The sequence below is a fragment of the Columba livia genome, chromosome 1 (assembly GCF_036013475.1).
Source record: "Columba livia isolate bColLiv1 breed racing homer chromosome 1, bColLiv1.pat.W.v2, whole genome shotgun sequence".
Classification (NCBI taxonomy): Eukaryota; Metazoa; Chordata; class Aves; order Columbiformes; family Columbidae; genus Columba; species Columba livia.
The window spans coordinates 158,276,156-158,301,429 of record NC_088602.1 but is presented as its reverse complement, the minus strand read 5'-3'; the positions used below and the strand labels follow the sequence as shown (position 1 = coordinate 158,301,429).

The 25,274-nt window shown below is 44.5% G+C and overlaps 2 protein-coding genes across 3 annotated transcripts in view; one reads left to right on the top strand and one right to left on the bottom strand.

Moving 5' to 3' along the window:
• Positions 1 to 5,504: 5,504 nt before the first annotated feature.
• On the top strand, positions 5,505 to 15,163 carry CSRP2 (cysteine and glycine rich protein 2). 2 transcript variants are annotated; one of them, XM_065041027.1, is made up of 6 exons: positions 5,505 to 5,643; positions 9,933 to 10,054; positions 11,992 to 12,160; positions 13,194 to 13,326; positions 13,742 to 13,835; positions 14,843 to 15,163. In XM_065041027.1, the coding sequence occupies exons 2-6, from the start codon at positions 9,943 to 9,945 to the stop codon at positions 14,917 to 14,919; spliced, it is 585 nt and encodes a 194-aa protein (XP_064897099.1). In that variant the 5' UTR covers positions 5,505 to 5,643; positions 9,933 to 9,942; the 3' UTR covers positions 14,920 to 15,163. The 2 variants fall into 2 exon arrangements, with proteins under 2 accessions (XP_064897099.1, XP_064897094.1); XM_065041022.1 differs by having other exon boundaries at positions 5,559 to 5,674.
• Positions 15,164 to 19,358: 4,195 nt separating this feature from the next.
• Positions 19,359 to 25,274, bottom strand: part of ZDHHC17 (zinc finger DHHC-type palmitoyltransferase 17) — a 74,076-nt gene continuing 68,160 nt past the window's right edge. The window contains exons 16-17 of the mRNA XM_065041019.1: positions 24,823 to 24,917; positions 19,359 to 22,464 (exon numbers count right to left, since the gene is read on the bottom strand). Coding sequence (XP_064897091.1) covers positions 22,326 to 22,464; positions 24,823 to 24,917 — 234 coding nt within the window. The 3' untranslated portion in view covers positions 19,359 to 22,325. The remainder of the gene's footprint in view (positions 22,465 to 24,822; positions 24,918 to 25,274) is intronic.

Sequence of the window (25,274 nt, the reverse complement as noted above, 5' to 3'; positions counted from 1 at the left end):
AAACCATGTGTTTCTTTCATCATTATGGGGTTTAGATAAACCTCACATCAGGCTGAAGTGTTGTGTGCAAGACCTTGCGAATGAATGGGAGCTTTCTGCAGGAGTCCAGATCCATCTCCCTGGGGCACCAGGAAAATATTGGGTCCAGAAAGCTTTGTTGAGCTGGACAGGTATCTGAGAGCCTCTGAGTCGAAACCAACTGCTCAGTCTCCTTAAAATCCCTCTGGCACCCGTATTACTGACAGTGGGAAGTTCCACAGTTGCCTCCATTTCTGCTTGGAACCCTTAAAGCAAAGCCCACAGGGAAATGGGACTTGGAAGACAAACATTACTCTGCCCCTTGGCCCTACTGAGGCACATTTGTCACACATCAGGCGTGAGAGGACTTGTATGACTCCGTCTCCTGAATAACTTGTTATTTGCAGTGTCAGCCTTGGCCGCATGGAAACCACATTGAAATCCTTGAGCTGCAGCAGGGGTTTGAGCCACCATCTCCCATGCAGTGGAAGATGGCCCTAGCTGTCGGAAGGTTGTCGGATAGGGTGAATGGTTCCCTCAGCCTCTCCCCAGAGTGCTGCTATCCTGAGAGAAATAACCTGGATTCACGGCAAGGGGAGGGACTGAAAAATTGGCATCGCAGCAGGTGTCTGCTCAATGTCCAGCACCCGCCCTCCTCTGCGCCCAGCAAGGGTGGGAGAGTGGCTCTGTCCCTGTTCCTGAATGGGACCTTTCCAGCTCTAACCTCTGGAAAAGGGGAGCACAAGTCTGATGAGGAGTGGTTGAGAGAACTGGCGCTGTTTAGCCTGGAGAAAAGGAGGCTGAAGGGAGACCTTATCACTGTCTACAACTACCTGAAAGGAGGTTGTAGCATGGAGGGTGTTGGTCTCTTCTCCCAAGTAACAAATGATAGGACAAGAGCAAACTGATTCAAGTTGTGCCAGGGAAGGTTCAGATTGGATATTAGGAAAAATTTCTTCACGGAAATCACTGTCAGTCATTCAAACAGGCTGCCCAGGGAAGTGGTGGAGTCACCACCCCTGGAGGTGTTTAAAAGATGCATAGATGAGATTCTTGAGAACTTGGTTTAGTGACAGTGTTAGGTTAACAGTTGGACTTAATGTTCTTGCGGGTCTCTTCCAACCAAAATTATTCTATGTTTCTATGAACTACATCAGCAGCGAGGAGCAATTGCTTAGCATCCCAAATAGCAAGCAGTGCCCACCTCCCCCATTTGCCCAGACCCCGAGCGCTGGGTCACAGCGATCCCCAGGGATGAAGGATGAAGCTTAGCAAAGCATGGTGCTCTCCTGGCATCTCTGCACAAGCGTGCTGCCCTGCTCAGAAATAATCTGGGTGATTTACTAACCTAAGCAATGATATATACAGGTGATGCTCAACCTCCCTTTGCAACCCTTTTTGTGAATAATATTAAATGCTTTAGTGCTTAAAGCGGGATCAAGAATTTCTCAGTGTGGGAAACACCTGGGATGCTGCAAAAGCCCAATACCTTTGAGGACCTGTGCTGAAGCACACACATGTCCCTTGGCCATGACAGAAAAAAGCAAATCCTTTCAATCAACAGTTCAAATCTTCTTAATTTCTTAGTTTTAAAATCTTGACAACAGAGAACTCTTTGGTATCAGTCCCTGTATCTTAGGAATCAAGTATGATGAGGTATACTATTTAAAAATGTTCTATAAAAAGGAGATCTGGATAGATTTCAAATAGAGTCACAAATCTGACTATTGATTTCTATGTTGAGAAGCATCACTGATACAAAGACATAGGTTAACAAAGATGAAAACACAGGTTTCATAAAATTATGCCAGCTTAGACCATGTTGCTTATTGGACACCTAAATAGCTATTTCTTATAATCACTAGGCAAACTAGGGTTTTGTAATTCAATTTATCCTAGAATTAAGATTTCCTAGAATTAAAATAATTTATAAATATGACCAATGATATACAAATCGATGAGCTCAGAAAGCACAGTACTCTCATACTGAATGTCTTGGCGATCTGTACTTCAGATTTAAATAGCTGATTCAAGAATAATCACAGCTTTTGTAAACTCTAGAATTATCTGCCCTATTTTTTAATTTGTGCAAATTTCACTGAGTTATCATTGTTGTATTTATGGTAAAATAAAAGTATTAATGCATTACTGGGATGCATGAATACTTAGATAAGGAAATTAGCTAAACACAATGCTCCTCCAGCACAGGGCAAATCTGAATAACACTAGGCATGAATTAATTTCAAGCTCACTTGAAAATTCCTTTTACTAGGGGAAATTTTGGGGATGGCCAGTGAGAAAATAGCCAAGGTAGCACAGGAACAACTGTGAGGTGGCTGATTTTGAAAGCTGGTAAATGATAAGCTGTAATGCTAGCTTTAAAACGATATTTCATAATAGGAAAAAAATAGCTAAATTATGCTCTTTCAAGAACATAATTAAGGGAGCTCTATCAGTAGTAGCATTTGGATAAAACTAGGTCTGGCAAAAGTGATGTCAGAATATGACTAAACCCCCCGCAAAGTAAAATCTGGAGTATCTAGAATAAACCTTCACCAAATAATAGCAAGGATTACCAGCAGAGCAAACAGATTGACTCAGCCGTAAGCAGACATGTGGGACCATGCTTACAAGATCAAACAAGGATAAGATAATCTCAGGTGAGTGGAAGCTATTTAGTGGATGCAAAAGGCTTGAAAACACTGATGTGTGACAAGTCTTCTGAGAAGTAACCAGGTCAGACAAGCCAACAATTTACTCAGCTCCCTGAAACACAGAAAATAACTTTTACATAAAATTGTGGCATAGCTAAAACTTTGAGAATTTTGTTCTGAGGTGATAAACATGCTTTGGGTCATTTTTACAAGTGAAAGGAGAACTGGTTTTGTGTACAGCCTGCGGGCTTTCCCATGGCCAAGGAAGCAGAAAAAAACAGAGGCACAACTCCCACCTCACAGAGTTGCCAAATTAGCAGGGTAAACGAGCAGGAGCTGTGAATACACTTGAATGCTGTTTCTCAGAAATAAACTGTCCCAATTATTATTTAAAAAACAAAACAAAACAGCATAAGCCAGACAAAAAGCTGGCAAGCTGCAGGAGCCCCACAGTCTGCAGGGACCTGGTGTGGTGGTGGGGTGGGAGGTCCCCCCTCCCAGGCCAGTGAGAAGAGGCAACATTTGAGATTTTGGGCAAACTGGAAAGAGGAATATATGGCAGGAACACAAGAAAGGATGGGCCAACGACCAGAGGATGAGAGTGAAGGGGACAGTGGGGCTGTCCAGACAGTGGGAGGGATGCTTAGGGTAACAGGGTGAAGGAGTGCAGGAGAGCGGGGAGGAATGTGGCAGGGTCGGATGTAGGCTTTATCTTCAAAAAATTCTGAACTATGCCCTCAGGAAAGACAGAGAAGAGATCTGCTGAGAAGGTAGAATAAGTATGTTTTTATATGTTTATATATAAAATAAGTATGTATTCACAGACAGTAAATATACCTACATTTATAAAATGTATTGATAGAAATAATCCTTAGCAACAGAAATAAAGTACGTGGTGAAAAGTTTTTTGTTGGCTTTTGTTTTCCATCATTACAAGGCTTTGCTCCTGACTGTCATAATAATGTGTTCCTTAATATTGTTCCTATAGTAACGGACTTATCAATATACTTATGTCTGTCCCTTATAGTTACTCTGCTTCCTACAGACTGATTAAATATCAGACATGTGAAAATTAATTACTGGATATCAGGCTCTCTTCTAGTTCACTTAGCAGTGCCTCACTGCTGAAGAGAGTTTTATTTTGCACCAGCATGGCCCCTTATTCACAGTGAGAATTTCTTTTATTTGCATACAGTCAGACCTCACCAGAACTGCAAAGATACTCTCTTCCCTTTGGGATCTCTGCTGTTTATTTTTTATAGTCTGTAGGAAATGTTATCAAAAGGGAAAAATCTAATAGCTTTGGAGGCTACCTGAGGAGACACAGTAAATAAATTAGCATCATCACAGGTAGTTCCAGCAGGGCTGGGAGTGGGACAGGTTGGACAAGAGAGCACAGGCATTTCAAGCAATAAATGGAGTCAGCCTGCTGTGACTCATACCCTTCTTATTTGTTTGCCTTGAAGAGATCCTCTCCCTTCATGTAAGCTCCAAGTCGTGAAACAACAGTTGCTAATACTTCTGCTTCTCATGGTGCTCCCTTAAAACCTAGACTAAAATTTTTGCTATGATGTCTGAGGTCACAGTCTTGGTCTTGCTCACAGCGAACATCACTTTGTTCCACAGGAAGTGATACCAACTTTGTTTATGGAGCAGGGCTCTGAGATGTGCACAAAACGCACATAATCTGGTCATTCACAATTCATTGCAAATGAGAAAAGAAAATCGTAAATGGTAAGGAAAAAATCTCAGCGAGTTGTGGCTGCCAGCAGGCTGGCTGCAGCACACTGGAAGTATGTTTTAAGGGGAGAGGACAGCTCACCTTTCTCATTCACGTGCCTGACATGGAGGTCATTTTTAATATCACAGTATGGGCAATTTGGCTCCATATATCGGCCACTGGACGATGTGGGTTGCATGTCACTGAGCTGCCTGCGCTAATGGTCCGGCGGGACCTATTTTGCACCTCACCTGCAAACAGCCATTTTGCCAAAGAGTGTTTGTTGCCGGAGGTTTTGTAAGGAGCTGCCTCCACCCAACTTGCCAGGCTTATTTTCTGATGTGTACAAAGAAGTGGTTCCTGTGCTGAATCGGCACTCTGCCACTCATCCGGGCAATGAGTAGCTGGTTTGGCATTTGATTAATAAAGAGGAGGAGATTAACCTTCATCTCCCTCTAAACACAGGGAGCCCTGTGCATAATCCTGAACTGACTCAGCCAGTGCACGATGGCCCTGAGGACTTGGGAGATGGGGCCATTTTCAAAAAGCAGCTCAAGCACTGAGCTGTTTTCTGCAGTGTGAACTGGTTGGTGTGGACAGGCCTAACTCGCTGGCCTTTTTCGAAAACTGTTAAGGTCCTTCCTAATTAGTCCACGCTGGAGCAGTGGTTCAGCAGGGACCTGCGCTGCCAATTCCTCCCCGGGGGTGTCTGCAGATTCCTACATGCCCGGGTACCAGGTGCCACCCCAGCTGTTCCTCGTGGCTAGAAAAACGTATTTCCAAGCCCTATATACCTTTCTCCATGCTGGTGAAACACTATCGCGGTGCCTGCATCGACATCATGCGGGCAGTGAAGAAGTTTAGAATTTAAGGAAAAATCCTAAAAATGAGTAAAAACACAGGTTGGTCTCATATCTGAGACTGTAGTTGGGATGCCTCCTCTTGTCCCCTCGGGGTGGCTGTAACAGCGTCACCCCTCGCACTTGGATGCCTCACCGACCGTCACGGACAAGGGGGCTCGGGGCACACACGGCTCCCCCAGCCCCATTGGGGTCTGACTCCCGCGGGGAGGGGCTCAGGCCCCATGGGTCGGGGTGAGAGCACCGCTGCCTGGCAGCGCCGGGGCTGCGCGGCGGGAGCGGGGCCGGCGGGGCTGGACGGGGCCCCACATGGCTCCGCCCCGGCCCTTTAAGCCGCTGCGGGGCCGCGCCGGGCTCAGACGGGCCGGGACGAGCCGAGTCGAGCCCCGCGGTGAGTGCCGGGCCGGGCAGCGGGCGCGCAGGTGCGGAGCGGTGCGGGACGGGACGGGACGGGACGGGACGGGACGGGACGGTAACGGGAGAGGCGCCGGCAGAGTCACCCCGCAGGCGGTCGCAGCCCCGCGGTGCGGGATGGGACGCGGTGGCAGCTGCCGCCGCCCGAAGCCGCGCCCGTGGGGCCCGTCCCGCCCCACCCGTGAGCGCGGCGGGGCTGCCGGGGGGTCCCGCGGCGGTGGCGCCGGTGGTAGGGCGGGAGAGAGGCTGGGGATATGGGCTGCTCCATCACCACCGCCCCCAGCCGCTGGTGCAGGGGCTGGTGCTGGACCCCTGGCCCGGAGCAAACCGACCCGGTGTCCAGGAGAGGCGAAGCTGTGGGCAAGGAGAAGTGCCAGGAGCTGTGGCTTCCAGCCTGCTGCGTTGAACAGAGCAGCAACACACTTGGCTTCCCCAACGGGTGGCTGAAAAAGCAATCCAAGATAACTGGATTGCCTCAAATTCCTCAGCGTTTGTCTTGGGACTGGTTTAGGTTTCTTGTATTTAAACCTGCCATTCACAAGCGGGTTGGAAAGGACTTTGCAGTTGCCGCGGCTTGTCACTGGCATTCCAGTGAATGCTAGCTTAATAACGTGCTCTCCTCTTGATTGGGCATGAGCTTAGCAGAAGTCAGGATTTTCTTATTTGAGGAAAGCAGCTGCCAACAATCCTGCAATTGGAACTCAGAATTGTTGGTACTGGTAGTGAGATCATCTGAATGTTTAATTACTGCTCTTGAGCTCCCTGAAGGCCTGTCTGAACTAGACAAAAAGTCATCAGGGAGCAGAGGAGGATTAAGGCAGGACTAGAAATCTGAATCTGCTACCTGTGGAGCTCTCAAAGGAGACCTGGGCAGTGTGAAGCTCTGGGGTGGTGCTAAGAGCAGCTGGTGGGCAGGAGCACAGGCTTGTACACTGTCCTATGTGCAGGGCTTCTTCAGGTCATCCCATTTCCTATAAAGTGCTTTATGGGCACCCCTGCCTCAGGGTAGCCCTTGCCATTGGGTAATTGAGGAAATATTGCCGTTCTTCCCACACACGCCATCATGGAAACATTGTGGGGAGGATAAATGGAAATATCTTCTGTTGAAGAAACCAAGGTCACCTTGAAGTACTGACTTCAATTCCTTTTTGCTTTTCATTTAATTAATTCCCAGAGCCCTTATCAGAAGATTTGAGTCAGCTAATGGTTGCCAGACTGTCTAATACTTCGTCTCCTTTGGGAAGAAGGGGTGGAGCTGCACCCTGTGTTGCCCAGTATTACATGGGAAATTTGGGGCAAAACTGGAAACCTGATCCATGTCCTCAGCTCTAGTGTGCATGGAAACTAAATAATCATTTGCTAACAAAATTATGACAATAATTTAGACTTATGTAAATGCATGAAAGAACATGAGCGTGGGGATGGTGAGAGGAAAAGACATAAGTAGTCCTTGTACCAAATACCATTTACATTTTGGAAAGCATACCAAGTGGAAAGGAATCTCTTTTTAATTTTTTTTTCCAGTCCATGCATTCCTTTTCCAAAGCTTTGTGCAGTCTATATTCCCTTTAACTAAGGACACTCTTTGCCATGATTGATGTCAGCTGCTGTGCAGTAGCACAGCCAAGCACTTGAATAAAAGAAATGGAATCTTAATTTTTAGACTCTACAGTTGTGCCAAGAATGACAAAGGCAGAGTGGGAAATGTCATAAAACTAATTTTATGAGCTCAGTCAGGGTATTAGTGCTAAACCATGGAGCAGTAATGGTGCTAATCCCATGGAAGTATTAAACAAAGGGATATCTCAGTAATTAGTGTCAGTGTGCAAATGGCACGGCTCAGCCACTCTGAGGAAGTTTCCTAAGCCTTTCCTGCAGAATGTACCTAAGATGCCCCAATTTAGGTTAATAAACTAATCTTATTTTCCCACATGCCATGAATGGCTGTCTGCTTGCCTCGGACAAAGGTCCTGTAGCAGCTACTTGGCAGCAAGTCTTACTTGGGAACTGCACAACCTTCCCTGAATTCTGAAAACTGCTGAATTAGTGGTCAGGCTGCTTGAGCGGGAGGGTTCTTTTAGCAATACTAGCAAGATGGGTCAGTTAATTCAGGCTTAGTCAGAATTGCTGCTCTGAGATGTGATTTGTGAGTCTGTTCTACCTTGCCTGGAGAGCAGGGGCAGCAGCTGAGCACCCACAAGACCGCTCGGTTTGCACCGAGGTATCTCCCACACATCAGTGAAAGCCCCTTAGAGAAAGGGCATCTTGAAGCAAAGTGCTCTTCTCTGGCTCCCTGTGTCAAGGCAGTGCTTCCAGTTCCTCTCTGTTGGCCAGGGAGACAAGCGGAGGCTGGTAGTCCTCAGCTTTGCCACCCATCCCTCTGAGCCAGAAGCAGATTGAAGGCAGCAGGTTGTGGGTGTTGTGTGGAGATGCTGTTGCATGTCTCTTCTCCCTGTCTGGCCAACACAGGAGAACTTCTAAAGGTAACTGAAGATGGGTCGTGATGAGGGAAGTCAGAAGCTCCCAACAAGTTCCCTTCCCTTCCCTTCCCTTCCCTTCCCTTCCCTTCCCTTCCCTTCCCTTCCCTTCCCTTCCCTTCCCTTCCCTTCCCTTCCCTTCCCTTCCCTTCCCTTCCCTTCCCTTCCCTTCCCTTCCCTTCCCTTCCCTTCCCTTCCCTTCCCTTCCCTTCCCTTCCCTTCCCTTCCCTTCCCTTCCCTTCCCTTCCCTTCCCTTCCCTTCCCTTCCCTTCCCTTCCCTTCCCTCCCAAAAGCTGACCTGTATCACAGGGCTGCTTTGGGGAGCCTACTGGGAGGGAATGATGCTGCTGGTGGGGTGGCAGAAGGTGCCCTCTGGGCTTCAAGTGGGCAAACCCATGGTTCCCACCCAGAAACCCTGTCTGCAACAAGAGTCAGTAGGGATCGGAGAGGGTGATGAGGCCTGAGAAGCTGTGCTGGGTTAGACTCGCTGAACTGATAACCCTCTCTCTGACTGCTGTTGGGTTCCATGCTTACGAGAGGTGGTCTGGTGGTGAACTGGAGGGTAGCAAACCACCATTAGCCAACAATGGTTGCAACTCAAGGGCAGTTCAGCAATGACTGGGACATGAGCCTTCAGCAAACACTGCTGTGTTAGCTCATGGCGGTGACAGAAGGAGGAAAGTCCCAGAAAAGCCAAAGGTGGTGGGCAGTGCTCTGCTTTGGTGTTTTAACCCAGGACAGTTATGGGGAGGAGCAAGAGGACATCCCCGTAGTGCTGGATGGGAACTGGCTGTGGTGATGGCACAAGGGCAGGGTAGGTGGGGAGGGGCAGCTCAGCTTGAGATGGGGCAGTTGCTGCTACTGGCTTAATGTAGGAGACTGTTCTCAAGACTGTAGTTTGACATGGTGGGTGATAGTACCTGTCCTTCTCTACCAGCCTTCTGAGTGTCCATTGCAATAATGCATGGGAGGCAGTTTTGCTTTACTTTATTTTAAAGCAGCTGTGGCTCCTGGAGCAGTTGGGTTTCACTCATATACCTCTCTGGTAAAGGTGCAGTTCATGTAATAGTGGTGGAGCCTCCAAAAAATAATCCCCCTCAAACTTCTCTGAAGTGCAGGTGTGATCTCAAAGGAGTTTGGAATGTCCCTACAGCCCTAATAACTGTTTGTCCGGTGAGAGCAACTTGGCTTGTATTGCATCCAAAATAATAGGCCCTGCAGTAAAACAAAATGCCATTGTTGGCACAATTGGTTTTCTTCCATCAGACAAGGGGCCCAAAGTTAATGAAGCATAGAAACTGAAATTATATCCATCTGGGGGGGCATTCATTCAAGGTACAGTAAAGCCCTTGTGCATGAAACTGTAATTTGTGCATGTCCAATTTATGTAACTTTCAAAATACTGGGCAGGGACAGAAGGACATGTCTCGTGAAGACCATGTCCCTGTTTTTCTTGCTATTTAGCAGCAGCAGCAGCAGCCTCTGTTCCCCTTGCCAGTCCATCTGCTTTTACAAATAGCCGTAGAGAGACGGCCTAAGCCTTTATGTCTGGCCTGTGATCTGAAGGACTGAGAAGTTGATCTGATCACAAAAACTTCTCACGTGGTGTAAGGTCACGTTTTTAGACAGTTGACAAAATCGCAGGCTTGTGCTCTGCCATACAAAGTTTGCGGACCTGGTTTAAAGGAGTCTGTAACCCCAACTTTCCTTGAGCTGGGGCAGTGGAGGACACTGCGGTTAACAAACCTCTCCTCTCCTCTTCTCCCCTCATGCCTGGCTGGGTGCACAGGGCCACCACCATGCCAAACTGGGGAGGCGGCAACAAATGCGGCGCCTGCGGCCGCACCGTCTACCATGCTGAAGAGGTGCAATGTGACGGGAGGAGCTTCCACCGCTGCTGCTTCCTCTGCAGTAAGTATTCCCCTCCCGCACCCAGCCAAAACCTCTCCTGGCATAGCCAGGGGGTCACAACAGCAAGGTGCTGGTCCACAGGAGATGTCCCAGGCTCAGCTGGTACCTGTGATGCACAGGGGATGGCAGCGGCCAGAGGTGGCTTTGTCCATCACATTGGGCTTGACTTCTGCTTCACCACATGCTTCCTAGGCCTGGTGGTGCCAAAGGGAAAGCTTGTCTCCTGGAGAGGTATTATCCTACCTGTGCAGTGTGGGAGGGAGGGGATGTCCCTCCCAAAGCAGAGCACATCATGCTTCTCCATTCGCACCCCCCTACCCGATCCTTCTCCTCAGGAGTCTAAGGGATCTTTAGGATAGAAACCTCGCTTAAAGTGTTGCTCGAGCAGAGGAGGAAGCCCAGTGGCAAAGCCTCATTTGCTGGACTTCTCACAGTGGTCCCAGGGCTGGCAGGAGCTGAAGGAAGAGTTATCAAACCCCTGCCCTGAAGCTGCACACAGAGCGGGACACTAGCGGGCCTGAGCACAGCTGAGTTGTCGATGCTTTAGCACAGCCAAAAGCCTGGACTTTCTTGGCACAGGGGCCCGTGGTTTCTTTCAGATGAACGGAATCCAAAGCGTTATTTTCCAGGCCAACCAATAAGCCCAGCGAGGCATTGAAAATCACTTTCTCTGCTGAAAAGACCTCTGGTTTGATGAAGGGAACAAAGGGTCGCTGTGAATCGGAGGCTCCTACTTTGCAAACAGACAGCCTATCTGTCTGAGTCAGAGAATTTTGCCTCATTACAAACATGAGGTACTTCTTTGTCCTGCTTCCTTGTGTTTAATACCTGCAGGCAAAGCGAGGGTTTAGCCTCAGTTTAGCCACAGTTTCAACTGGCCCTTTCAAACCGCTTTGCTGTTAGTCTGCAGCGTCACGTCAGCGCACCGTGAGCCTCGGCACACCTACGCTCCTTTCCCTCAGCTCTACAGCAGTTACAAGAAAAGATTAGATGTCCCAGCTGCCTCATTTTCAGCCTTTTATGGGAGTTTCTATTAAAAGAAACCTGGAACTTGCAGTCAAACAATGGCTCTAGTGTGTCTGAGTATTTGCCTTTCCTTAGTGCATAGTTCTGCTGGGGTTAAAGTCTGTAGACTTAACAAACATGCATTAGCTGATTTACTTATTGGATATTTGTGTCTCATAAAAAGAACCTTAGAGTTAAGGAATGCCATAGGCAAAGGTCACCCTCTATTTTGAAGACCTTAAACTTCTCTTTAAACAAGAAATTCATAAAGCTTTTTTTTTTTTCCTCCCCAAATTCTTTATCATGGGCATAATGCTGTTGCAGATGGAAAGAGCCTGCCAGCTGGGATACAAAAGAAGGTTTAAGAAGGAAATAGTTCTGCCTTCTACTGTAACCTTGAGCAGAGTGCTTGAATTGTGCTGAAGGACAATGCAGGAATGCCAGAAAAGCACAGCCCCTCCGGTGACAGCTGTGAAACAGACCCAGCTCTGCTCCAAACCAGTGCCAAGGCAGGGGGAAAACCTTGAAGGTTGTTTTTTTCCCAGCCCTGCCCCAAAAGGGCAGGAGAAGGGCTCTTCTGCACCCATAGACTTTTGCTTCGTGCTATATGGCATCTGTCAAGGGAAAATGCTGTCTGCACTATCTGGGTTTCTGAGCAGGCTCATTCATCAAACCACAGCAAGTTTCCAGGCTTTAAATGTCACGGTCATGAAGAGGTGGGAGGGAATAGAGCCCTTTACAAGGCTAAGCATAATTCATTAATTCAGAAGACAGCCTGCCCCCTCTTATCTTGAGCAGTCCCACAGCCTAACAGGAAGAATTGTGAGCAAGAAAACCCATAATACCACTTCTCACTTGATATTTGGCTTACTGCATGTGCTGATGGAAATGGTCTCTTAAGGCAATATAATTTATTCTTTTTTTTCCTCCAGTGGTCTGTCGGAAAAACTTGGACAGCACAACTGTAGCGATTCATGATGCTGAAGTTTACTGCAAATCGTGCTATGGAAAAAAGTATGGCCCAAAAGGTTACGGGTATGGCCAAGGGGCTGGCACGCTGAACATGGACCGGGGAGAGAGGCTGGGCATCAAGCCTGAGAGGTGAGTGAACGGAGTTTGGGGGGATGTGGGGGTGACCCTTGTCCTCCAGTACTGTTTGCAGAGGAGTCCCTCAGGCTGGATTTTGTTTAATTCATGTTGTCTGGAATAGGAATGCTGCAAAATACCCCAGTAAAACCAAACATGGGGTGACTAATCTTCAGTGCACAAAGCTTCCACTGGGTGACTACACAAGTAGGCACCACGTGAGCAGAAGTTAGTGCAGGTAAAGATGCATGAACCCTACACATGAGCCGTACGGGACTGGGTTATGGAGCTGGTGGTGGCTCTGCACAAGCCCACAGAGGTGACTGAGAGTCTCAAGCTGCTCTCCTAGATAAGCTGCAAAGGCAAATGTTCAATAGGTTCTGGCAGGGATGGATTTGGAAAGCTGAGGATTTGGGGCTACAAGAAGAACGAATTTTTAACTGGCAAATAAAAACCCACTTGTATTTAATTATAGCCAAAAAGAAAAGGCATATTAAATAATAAATGTTCCTAGTCTGATTAAGTCTTTGCTGTAAAGCAAAGCATGGGAAAAGAGGCTGAAGTTTGCCTCACAACTTGCTTCATGCAAGTTCCCAAATTATTGCTTGACTTTTACATCATGTCTCCTCTTCAGCCAGGGCATAGCCAGAACTGATAAACAGTTCAAACCCTTAGGTTCAGTGATCAGTTTGGGTTCCAGATTATGATCAGCAGACAGGAATTTAACAGATTTACTTGTAGCTTGCTATCTGATAAATCGATGTCCTAATACAGAATTCAGCACTTCTACAGAAGTGAAAAGGTGAAGGCTTCTCAAAAAACTAGATTTTACAGTAGCTACTCACTATCCTTTGAAGCATGGCCTTTCTCATTTTATTTCCCTACCAAGTGTAATTGAATAGCCTTGCTGATTAACTTACCTCTCCAGTTTTGAAAAGGTACTTTGTTCTGTGCTGTGTGTTGGATGCTGCTCTCTTAGTATTGTTAGGAAGAGCAAGAGGTCATTCAGTAAGAAGAATAAAGACAATGAATGTCCCCTTTCTTTCAGCACCCCCTCTCCCCACCGACCCACAACAAACCCAAACCCTTCAAAGTTCGCTCAGAAGTTTGGCGGTGCAGAGAAATGCTCGAGGTGTGGCGATTCTGTTTATGCGGCAGAGAAAGTAATAGGAGCTGGAAAGGTAAGGAACTGCCTGTGCCCTTTTGTACCTGCTGCATGGACTTTAAAGTGAGCCGGGGATGTTCTGTGGGTTCCAGTAGAGAACAAACTGCGGGGCAGACTTACCTTAAAATTGCATTTGTCTGCCAGCTGTCTGCCTCGCTACAGAGAGCCAAGATCTGCTCTGAATTGATTAGAGCAAGCCTAAACTTTTCAAAACGCTGCCCTGAGCAGGACGCTGTGTAGAATCCAGGGCTTTGGGCCACTCGCAGAAATGCAGATGCTCTCATCTGCTACTGGTGCATTGGAATTGGTTTTTATTGCACCAGTCATCTGTAAACAATACTGATACAGGCATCTCTGGGTAATGCATTTCTTTTTACAAACTCAGGCATTCTTTGTATTTAAACTATCTTGTTTGTTTGTTTTTTCTCTAGCCATGGCACAAAAACTGCTTCCGATGTGCCAAGTGTGGAAAAAGCCTCGAATCAACAACCCTAACTGAGAAAGAGGGAGAAATCTATTGTAAAGGTGAGGAAAGAAACAAAGACTATTTGTTTGTGGTTCAAGGAAACGTGTTACAAGGACAGATGCTGAATTTATTCCTGTTGTAAGAGACTTTCAGGCTTCTGTCAAGATGGAAATGCTCTGTAAGTCATAGGAATAGAGCTGAGAAATGAAATACATATTACTGAAGCTGCTCATGTAGCTTACTTCTGCATCAAGCAAAACATTGCACACTGAGTAACGCAGCAGCAGCCTGTGCCCTCTGCCTGGGTCAGAGAGCAGATCGGAGCAAGAAAACAAGCTGGTCAGCACCCTGCTGAGCCTTCTTGAGTGGTATCTTGGATATAAACCTGATCCACACAGGGGTCTGGTGGCAACGTATGTCTTATCAAATATCTAGCCACAGAATCATAGAATAGTTTGGGTTGAAATGGACTTTCAAAGCTCATCTAATCCAACTCCCTGCCATACGCAGGGACATCTGCAACTAGATCAGGTTGCTCGGAACCCTGTCCAGCCTGGCCTGGAATGTTTCCAAGGATGGGGCATCTACCACCTCTCTGGGCAACCTGTGCCACCACCCTTATTGTAAAAAAAAAAATTCTTCCTCATGTCTGGCCTGAATCTCCCCTCTTTTAGTTTAAAACTGTTACCCCTTGTCCTATCACACCAGGCCCTGCTAAAAACTCTGTCCCCATCTTTCTTACAGGCCCCTTTTAAGTACTGAAAGGCTGCAATAAAGTCTCCCTGGAGCCTTCTGTTCTCCAGGGTGAACAACCCCGACTCTCTCAGGCTGGAACCTGTGTATGAATTACTTTCACAGAGCAGACTGGGAGCTATGACCAAACAGCCACAGCTACTGAGTTTAACCATGGCAGATACAGAACTTAACAAAAGGTTTTCAAGCATTGCTTCTGATGGGGAAGTGCAGGTGACTAAGCGGGAAGCAGCCCAGGGGTTTAGCCTAGACAGTGCTGTTCTTAATTACCGAGCCAGCAGCCTCAGCTTCTACCTGTTTATGTTTCTCACAGGTTGTTACGCGAAGAACTTTGGCCCCAAGGGGTTTGGGTACGGCCAGGGAGCGGGTGCCCTTGTTCACGCCCAGTGACAGAACACGTCTCAAAACACCCTATGGCTCTGCTGAGACCCTGCTACAAGAAAGAAGAGAGTTTCCTAAATGTTACTAACTACTGTGGAAACAGATACTAGTTACCATAGTGCTTGGGCCATACATTCAGCAGATGATATTTTTTAAAAAAAAGCACTGCTTTTCTCTTGCTTTGTGTATCACACTGTAACATTTAATACCAAGTATCAATTCAATAAAGCTTTGCTTGTTGATATATCCTAAACCCAAGTGTTACATGCTTTGTCAGCAAAGATAAGTAAGGGCAGTGGTGTTGGGGTACTCTGGGTGTGCATGGGTGGAGATGCAATGATAGACTTGGTGCAGCCCTTCACTGAAAACCCAGCGTGACTGGTAGCCAGACATACATATCACTGGTCACAGCCTTCAGAGGTGAATGACTGTCCTCCTGTATCACACCATCACATGCACGTGCAAGGCAACCAGCTGCTTACTGCCCAGAAGCAGCAGATCCTAATCTACTGCTCTGTGTAGTGACACAGCTCCGAAAGTGATAGATGTTAAGAAGCTCTGTGCCTAAACAGCTGGCTGTCTCTGCCATGAATGTAAACCAAACCTCTTTCACTGTAATTTTTTGTGGAATTGTACCCTGCTTTGGTATTGAGATGTTATTATGAACAGGACTTAGTGTGCAGGAGTACTCTATCAAGACAGCTGAAGATTCATACCATTCCTACTCAGCAGTTGACCAAGGTCTGGACTAGCACATCAAACTCAGGTTTTAAGAGCAGCTTTTGACCTTCTCTCAGTAGTGTTATAACCCTCAGTTCCCCGAAGATGGTAGAAGGCTTCAATCTCTTGAGGATGGCACCTGGAAAAGGTAGCTGCATGGTAACCAAGCAGAATAAAACTCTGCCTTTAACCACCCTGGTAGATAATGTGACTTCAACTCAAGATGATAGGCAAGGAGGAATAGCAATTAAACACATCAAATTCAGTGTATATCTACTCCATGCAAACACACCAGCTGGGTGAAAGCCATAATAGTCAGAAACCTTGACCTTGCTAACATAACTCTTCATTAGCAGCAGTTCCTAAAGGTCTACAATTAGGAGAAAATTAGTTTTCCTTAGCCAGTCCTTGAGTGGAAAGCTCCCAGAAGAGCTTGGCTTCTTCTAGGGCCTGGAGCAGCCCCCAATACAAGCCTGTGAGGCCTGAGCTGATGGCACCTGCAATTGCCCTTCTTGTGAAGCAAATGGGAGTCATCTCCTCAGCTCTTAGGATCAGTCCACCACAAAGGCATTACGTGATAATGAGGTACTTAAGTCTAAAACTGTGAAGCAAGGAATCACCCAGTTTGAGGTAAGCTGCTCTATTTTTAAACAAGTAACCAGCAGTTAGTATGAACAGCTTAGCAAGTTTTTTAATATTTTTTTTTAAATCTGGGCCTAAGGTTCTTGAGCACCTGAAGCAAACCTTCACCAGTGAGCTCAGGCTCCCCTGCCAAGCCCCCTTTGCAAAGCTTGTGGTTTGATCTTGCCTACAATAGGGAGGAGGCATATGAGAACTGGGCACTGACACCTCTTAAAAGCACAAATGGTACCTCAGGGGAGCAGACCTGAGCTCCAGCAGGTAAGAGAGGGTTGTAGGAGTTCCAGCCCTTCCAGTGAAGGACATGCTATTGTACAGTGAGGGCATCACTAGAGGCCAACCACACCTGTAGGGAGGCACAAGCTCCACCCCGGTGGCTACAACCCATGTGGTGTTATGGGGTGAAGGCGGGAGGTTCAGCTTCAACTCTCATCACACCCGATAGAAGTTAGTTAAAGAAAATATGAGATTTGAAACACCATCTGTTGTGGGAAGGAGGCTGGCACCTCTAGGGGGGAAAAAAACACTTCACTGAGTGAATTTATGGAGATACATTCAAGACTAGGAATGCTACAATAAAATAGTGAGCAAATGTATCAGCACTGTCCAAAGCAGAGTTTTCAAGCAAAATCTACGACTGCGATCTGAGGTAGTGAAGCAGTGCAAACCAAAAGCCTAATTAGAAAAACACGTACTAGTCAAAATAATACATACAGAGCATTTTGTATGGGTTACAGAGCAACAGTGTGGATTGTGAGAAAGAACAGACAGACGGCTCAAAATGTGAGCCAAGAGCTTGTACAGCTCACAGAGAGGGAAAGATAACAGCTGAAAAAGACAACAGCAAGGCAGAAGCAGCACACATTTGAGGAAGAAACCTCTGGTCCTACTACTCATACTGATGATTCTAATACTTTTCTACTGAAGAAAGTACTTTTCTCCTTTGTCTCCTTGACAGTTGTCCAGAAAGGGTTCAAAGGGCTGATCCCCTCTGACTCTTCCAACCTCCACATGGAAAGCTCTAACTTAGAAGCAGTATCCAGGCCCCAGCAGCCGAGGACATGAAAATCCCCCTTCCACAGCCTTGTTACCTGATGGAAGTGCTTAATCTTCTCAGGAACAGCATTATAAAACGCTGAGCATCACCATTTGATAGACAGAAGCCAAAATAATGCTCTTGACACACTATTCAGCAGGTGAAATTGCTCCCTCATTAGTTGATGTAGCTACTGTAGAGGATCTTAAACCGCCACAGTAGCAGAGCTGGCAGGTGCAATTTATGCTGACAAAAACGGGCATCTAATATAATGTTCACTTACCTACAAGAAAGAGCTTTCAGTTCTTAGAAAAATGAACAGAAGAAATGATTGGAAGTCATTTAAACCACTAAAACTCATGGGCTTTCATTTACTAGAGGTAGTCATAGCAATAACTCACAGCTCCACACTGCTCTACATCCCAACGAGTCACATATTTAACCACAGAAAGAGAAATAAATGAAGGAAAACAGAAAACTTGTAACCATAAAGACAATATACTTGTCAAGAGAAATGAAAACCCAACACTCAAGTGCTTTCACTTGGTTACTGTCAACTTTTCAGCAGCAACAAAACATGGATGGAGAAATGCTTGGCCCAGGCTGGAGTAATGCTAACTTATGGAGTTAGTCTCAGTTTGGAGCCCTAATGCCAGGAGAGACTGGCTCTCAAAAGCACTTTGACTTAAGTAGCCTGTAAGACTGGAGGCGAACAGGGCACTCCGCTTATAAGATAATGCAAGTAAATTCAACCTGGAATTGGTGCAGTTTTTACTGAGGTCCATGCAGTAGCCTAAGGTGGATAAAACGCAAATGCAAGCATTCTGTCTTCATGGCAAAAAAATCTGATTTCACTTAAGGGCAGCTCATGGGAGGCAAGAGGGAGTGAACTCTAATCAAGCCATAATGAGGGTGCATAGGGCAGGCTTCTTCCAAACAAAACAAACCAAGTAACCAGGTTACCAGTCATTAGGAGCCCACCCATACCTCCCAAGAGCAGCAACTGCTCTGACAGAGCACTGCAAATCTCTGTTGGAGATCTTCAGTACAGAATATGTCTTTTATAAAAAAAGAAAGTACTTTTTTCCCTGACTTTTACTGGCCAAGTCAAAGGGTGGTCAGCAGAGGCAAGCTTGGGCCCAGCCTCACCAGAACCATTCCTTGGGGAATCATAGAATGGTTAGGGTTGGAATGGACCTCTGGAGATCATCTAGTCCAACACACCTGCTAAAGCAGGTTCATCAGAGCAGCTCAAACAGGGATGTGTCCAGCCAGGGTTTGAGTGTCTCCAGAGAAGGAGACTCCACAACCTCTCAGGGCAGCCTGTGCCAGGGCTCTGGCACCCTCGAAATGAAGAAGTTTCTCCTCATATTCAGATGGAACCTCCTAGAACAGCACCAGCAATCCTCAGTGTGTGCTAATATTGAACCCATACCCAGCAGAAAACAAGAGACTTTATCTTCTCCCCATTAGGTGTGCTCTTAAGTCCTAGCCTTATACTTTAATACATACTGCTCGTTATAAATACCCTCATTGAATCCAACCTGGATGGTTACCTCGTTTCTACTCAGAATCTAACCTTTAGCACAAACCAGAAGAGTCAAAGTATTCTGTCTCCTTCAAGTGCTACCTAGAAATGCACATCTTGGTCATACCTACCAGCCCTGTGTGCACATCTTGTCTTCCTTTAGAACACCTCAAATGCCATTATCATTAAATATGTACATTTCGCCACCTGAAACTCTCTCTAAAAGCAATTCTCCCTCATGAAATGTTATCTTGCCAGCACCTTTACTCAAAAGAAAGGTGTACTTATTAGTGAGTGGTAGTACAAAGGTATACTTTACCAAAACCCAGTAAAGTGGTAGTTGACAGGATTTCACATCAGCACAGAATTGGGTGCATGCTCTAAGACACCTTGTACATCCTTCTGGAAACAGACTTTACTAAAATAAGATGCAAGATAGCAGCTGTTTTCTCATGATGCAGCTTCTGAAGTTGGACAGAAACAACACTTTGAAATCATATCCCAAGTCAAGACAAACACTGCATCTAAGAGTCAATATTTATTTGATTAATAACTTACAAAATTTAACAGATTTAATTTATGTAAGGAGAGCTAATTTATTAAACATTTTACAGATTTTTTTTGTTCACAATGTAATACATCAAGATCTCAACAGTATTAAAATAATACTTGGCACAGTTATAAATAAAGAATATACAAAAAAATCCATAGCTTAAAATGTAGTGATGTTTTACACATTAATTGAAAAAAAAAATCAGGTGGACATCAAAGAATACAGAAAACCTGCAAAGAAACAGCACATGTTTAGGGCCAAGACAAAATTCCCATTTATTCTCCCTATGTCAGATTAAGTTGTTCTGATCTGCAGTTTTGGTTCAACAAGTGAAATGTAAGTTTCATAACTTGACAGAAAAATGCTGCACAGTTGGCTCCCCCCTGCTTGATTTTATGATTTCACATCAAAGGATTCAGTGTTACTCAAGACAAGTTACATTTTACACTGGAAGCTTCATATATCCCAAATCCATAGATGCAAGTTAATTTTCAGAACCACCTACTATTGCTCAAATTCTGCAGGTCTCAACAAAACTGTCACCAGAGAGCTACTAACAAGTAAACAGCGCAGAACTCACTACGTACTACCAAAGATCACCTCTTCTTTTGTGACCATTTTTGACATGGACTGCATGACATAATTTGTGGCAGTTAATGCTACTGGGCAACTAAAACCAAAACTTGTATCACATACTGAACTGCTCTTCTGGTGCTAGGCGATATTTAATAAAGTGGACTGAAGTTCTTCAAGTGAACCGACCCCCAAAGGAAATGTGGAAAAACAAAACAAAAGGAAACAAAAAAACCTTCAAAACGAATATGCAGAACATTACTGGTGATTAAAATAAACAACATCATAAAATCTTCATGCTTTTTCTTGATTGGAAAAAAATATGAATAACTTACGTCAACTTTTTTCACTGAAACAGAACATGTCTTCATTACAATTACAAATTTAGTCTGACAAAAACCTCAAAAGCTTTTTGCCACTCCTACTCCCAAACCTCTCCTATTAAAACTGTGTCCAAGACGATGTTGATTTTTCCAGTATTAAACATTCAAGTACTCTAATGCTGCACTTCTGTAAATCCTGACATCTGGTACTTGCAAACTAAGTGTGTGTCTTGAGATCAATGAACAACTACAGAAAAAATGTTTACTTGCAAATACTGAACATCAACTATTTACAGTTTCACTGCTCCTCTTACTAAGGCAAGGGCCGGGAATACCACTAGATTGGTATATTACCTGTAATCTGCATATTACAGAAAACGCTAATTTTGCCAAGCATCAAACATGCAGTGAATTTGCAGGGCATAATGCCTATTAACAGCAATATTGAACATCACTAAAAGCTCATTAGATATCTTCCTACACTTTTTTTTGGTTGAATAAAATGAAAATGAGCAGCTTTAAGTACACTAAACACACACTCACGGAGAGAAAACTATTTGATAAATTATTTATATACAGATACACATTCTTTACACTGGTCTCAGACATCTGCTTTCGGGTCCCTCCCCAAACTCCCCTCACAGGTTTCTCGAACCACTGGGTTGCTACAGCACTTAGAAGAGAACTAACCTGATTCTCAGTCTCTCTGTAAACAATAGTTAAGGATGCAGTGAACAATTCACTATGAATATGTGAAAACAACAGAACAAAAATCAGTGCATCGCAGTCAAGAGAAGCCCGTTTGGAATGCAATTTCGGATCATTCCTTACTTTCCAAACATACCTGTAGCATGAGAACTTAAAAAAAGAAATTAAGGGTGATTTCCACGTGCCAATACACCACCTTCTTCAGAACATTGCATTACATTTTCTGTGAGTGTGTGCTATTATGGGGATTTTTTAAAATTCGTTTTCCATTCTTTTACATCCAAAGAAAATAAGCGTATTTCAGACAACTTTGGGTTCTTCTTCTGCAGTTGCTTTCAATTTAAAACTATCTTGTCTTTTTATAATTGAGTTTTTTGCTTTCACATCTGTGGTTTCCCCCATGCAATTTCTCTTCCAACGTGTCTCCAATCACACCACATTGTACTGTATAAGGACCAAACCTAATATTGAAACATTGCTAGTTTGTAAGTTGCTTATAAAATTACTTCAAAGATAATGACTTTTTCCCCACTTATTTTCCTGAACATTATACCCTGTAATCTAGTTTTACAGGTGTATCATGCATTTAAGCAGGGCTTTGACAGAAGAGCTTTCCTTATTTGCACAATTGTTTATTTCAGACTATATAATCTCAGAACAGGGTTATTACAAGTATTTAGTTGTACCACTAAGTGGTGGCAAAGACAATCGCCAAAAAATGTGGGCAACATATTTTTTCTCAACATTATCTGACATGCCCTACTGCTATAACTCAACACATTACAGAGGATTCCCACCACATGATGTTTATAACAGCATTGAAAAGCACATTTTTCAACGTACATAATATGTATTAAAAAAAAATCACATTACAGGAACTACAACATAACGATCAGTGACCTCTGCATCATGAAATTTAGTTTTATAACCTAGATTCTTGTTTCAGTGGAATTATTCATACTGGGAAATAATTTTTTCTGCTCAGCACAACGTAGCTACTTGTGTCAATACTTCAATAATCTCATGCTCCATTGTGAAGGACCTTAAATAAAAAACCCAACAACAAATACTGTGAATATGCTGTCACGAGTAATTCTCATGTTCAGAACTGTTAAAATCCCTTTTTGATCTTCCTCCTCTTCCTTATCAGGTTTGGCAGTTTATTCTGTCCGGTTTTACTTTTGTTAATAAAATTCTGATGAAGAGAAGGTACCTTATGATTCATCATCAGCCTTACACATAGCATGCTACTCTTCAAGGGATGTGGATTCGAGAGAGAGAGAAAATTTTTCAGGCACCACTCAGATATGATATGCTCACAGGATGAAGGTGGTGCTACACCAGCTGGTAGCCTGATCCTGAAGTCTGGTCATATTCTATTGTATACTGCCTCGTCCAGTCCACGATAACGGGCCGAAAAAGACCACAGCATCTGAATTCAAAGAAGTCTATAATGTTCCTTATACATCCATGGCTACAAACAGAAGAAAAAAATGTTAGGAAGCAACATCACAGTTCACCTAACAAATCTTTTTTTGCCTACCTACAAATTCTATTCCTCATCCTTTAAGCTCCTAACTGTAGATAACCAATTCATATGAGAATTATCTTAGTGCTTGCTGATGAGCAAGTTCTGAAATAAGAAGTAGTCACCAGACTGACGAATGTTTGACCTTCGGACACAACCAAGACACTAACTTTCTTCGACTATCTACCAAAACTGTGTGGAGAAATGCAACATGTCATTGGTAGTGCACCATCCTGCAGCATAGCACAATAATTCAGGTCCCTTTCTAAGAGGAAAGCTGCACTGTGCAGATGGATTGTCCTGGTTTTGTTAAAAACAAGTTTCTCTTTTAGTGAATTTGCCTGTCAGCTAAAGCTTCATATTAGCTGCATTTTCCTGGAGAACCAGACACATGTTTTGGTAAACCTAGCAATGGAATGCAAACATTGATAAGCACGGATGGACATCTTGCGAGAGGGGCGACGAGAAACAAGTGACCAAGAAACTGACCAACTGTGTATAACATTCCATTCACGTGAATACTTCATATAAAAGTGGGAGATCACGAGGATCTCGTCCTTTTTTCCCTTTGCCCTTTTCCCTTCTGCTAATGGCCGACATTAGGAGAGGACCTTGCTAGTCGTCCCTGCAAACTGAGGCCTAGTGAGAGACTGAATCCAGCTCTGGTTGGCTGCAGAGTCTAATCCAGGACTTTGGTTGCCGGCTCTGCAGTTGCTGAGACTTTCAAGATTGGTTTTGTATATTTTGTATTATTTTCTCTATTCTTATTAGTAGCATTAGTAAAACATCTTTAATTTTTTCCAACTCTCTTTACTCTGTGCTTCTTTTCCTCCCAATCGCCTCTCCTTAGTGGAAAGGGGGGAGAGGGAGGGGGAAGTGTGGTGGGGGAGAGTGGGTTAACAATACATCTGCCAGGGTTTTATTGTCACCCCGCAATCTTAACCCTCGACATGGATGCATGACAAAACTGTATTAATTTAATGTCTTCCTAGAATAATTTCCATTTTTATTAATATCTATTTCTGTCATAAATACTGGTCCGCCAGCTGCAGGTCTAAGATCAATTAAGTCCCTAGACAACACAAAATTAAGAGAGTATTATCTGAATTAAATGAACTAGTCAAGTGCTTTATGTGGCTGAACCAACTAATTGTCAAATATTTAAGACACCTACATCAGAACTCCAACTCCTTTTTTTTTTAACTTAATTACACACGGGCTGTATAAGATCATGGTTTTCTGGAAGAGAAGCTCGTGTTATGATACATGCAAGAAGAGGCCTAAGCAACAAAGAGATGACAACTATTATGTCAATGCTTCATCTGACATGTGATGCCAGGTCCACTATTTTAGACATCTGGTGTTATTTTCAGGAGTCAATCTTATAATAGCAGCTGTTTCAGTGAAAATGGTTTGTGAATTTGACATTGGAGACAAAACCAGCAGTTTTTTTCCTATCCTGTGCACCACCCTGTTTAAAAACAGATCACACAAATTTCTCATCTAGCACAGAAATCAAACTGCCACAACAACTCCCATTTCCTGCTCCCCTGGGTGCCACCTGAAAAAGCCACAGCTCCCCCAGGAGATCCAGCATCCTACCAATATTCCAGACTTATTTATTTCCTGCGTTGGCTCCACAAGCTGCTCCATGCTGCCATGTTGCCATCCAGGTGCTGTATTATCCCCAAACCCCTCTCTCAGCTTGTACCCTCCCCACTACACAAACCAGAATCCCAACTGACACCCAAAAGCCGCCCACATCTCACCCATGCAACACATCCTTCAGTTCCTGGGACACCCCGCTCCCCTCCCCACAAACAGCTTTGCCCGTGCTCTTCCTCCCGAGCAGGAAGGAAGTGCTGCCTCCTTACTGACAGCAAAGAGAGCAATGGGACCTACTGCACAGAGCAAATGCAGCAGCACATTAAATATTGCTCAGGAGAAAGTGCCTGGTGTAGAACTGAAGATCCAGGTCAACAATGACACCATGCAACAAGCAACTACCTCTGGTTTGGGTATCTGATTTATAAAGAGGATATTTATTTCCCCATAAAATCTACAGCAAAATACGACCACTGATGGAAAGCATTATTTTCTGTGTTTATGCATCCCTGTCTAGTCATGACAAAACATTTAATACTTAACTGGACAGATGTGTCACTGTAAAAAACAGCTGACAGATTCAGCATTCCAAGCAGTGAAACTACTTTAACAGTATTTATCTACATTCTGTTTCAACAAGCTGCACAAACGTATGCAAGGCTACAGAAATAACAAAGATTTTTACACTTTAAAACTTACTTGAATGGGCTTTCAATAGATGTGGTCGTAACTTTAAAGTGCTTGTATCTTCTTGCATTCATTCTCTCATTTGTAGTGATACCTAAGCAAGATATCTGAAGGCAGGAAAAAGATTAAGCAATTTAGCTCATGCAAAAACAAGCAAACAAGCCCTTCACGAGACAGACTGAAAAAGGAGGACCCCATTTACTGTTTCATACTCCTTCTCTTGAAGAATGAATTTTTGTTTGTGGAAACTAGAAAGTCTGAACATAAAGCACCATACAACAGCTGTACCAGATTGTGCAAAAGGTTTAATTTTGAAAGTGATCAGAAATAAATTATGGTCACTGAAAAATCTCTGATTTCTTAGTCCATAATAAAGAGACAGCTTTACTATATTGTCAGCTGAAGTGCACTGTAAACAACAGATTCAGGAGCTATATTACACCGTGTCTGAACTGCTTTCTTTT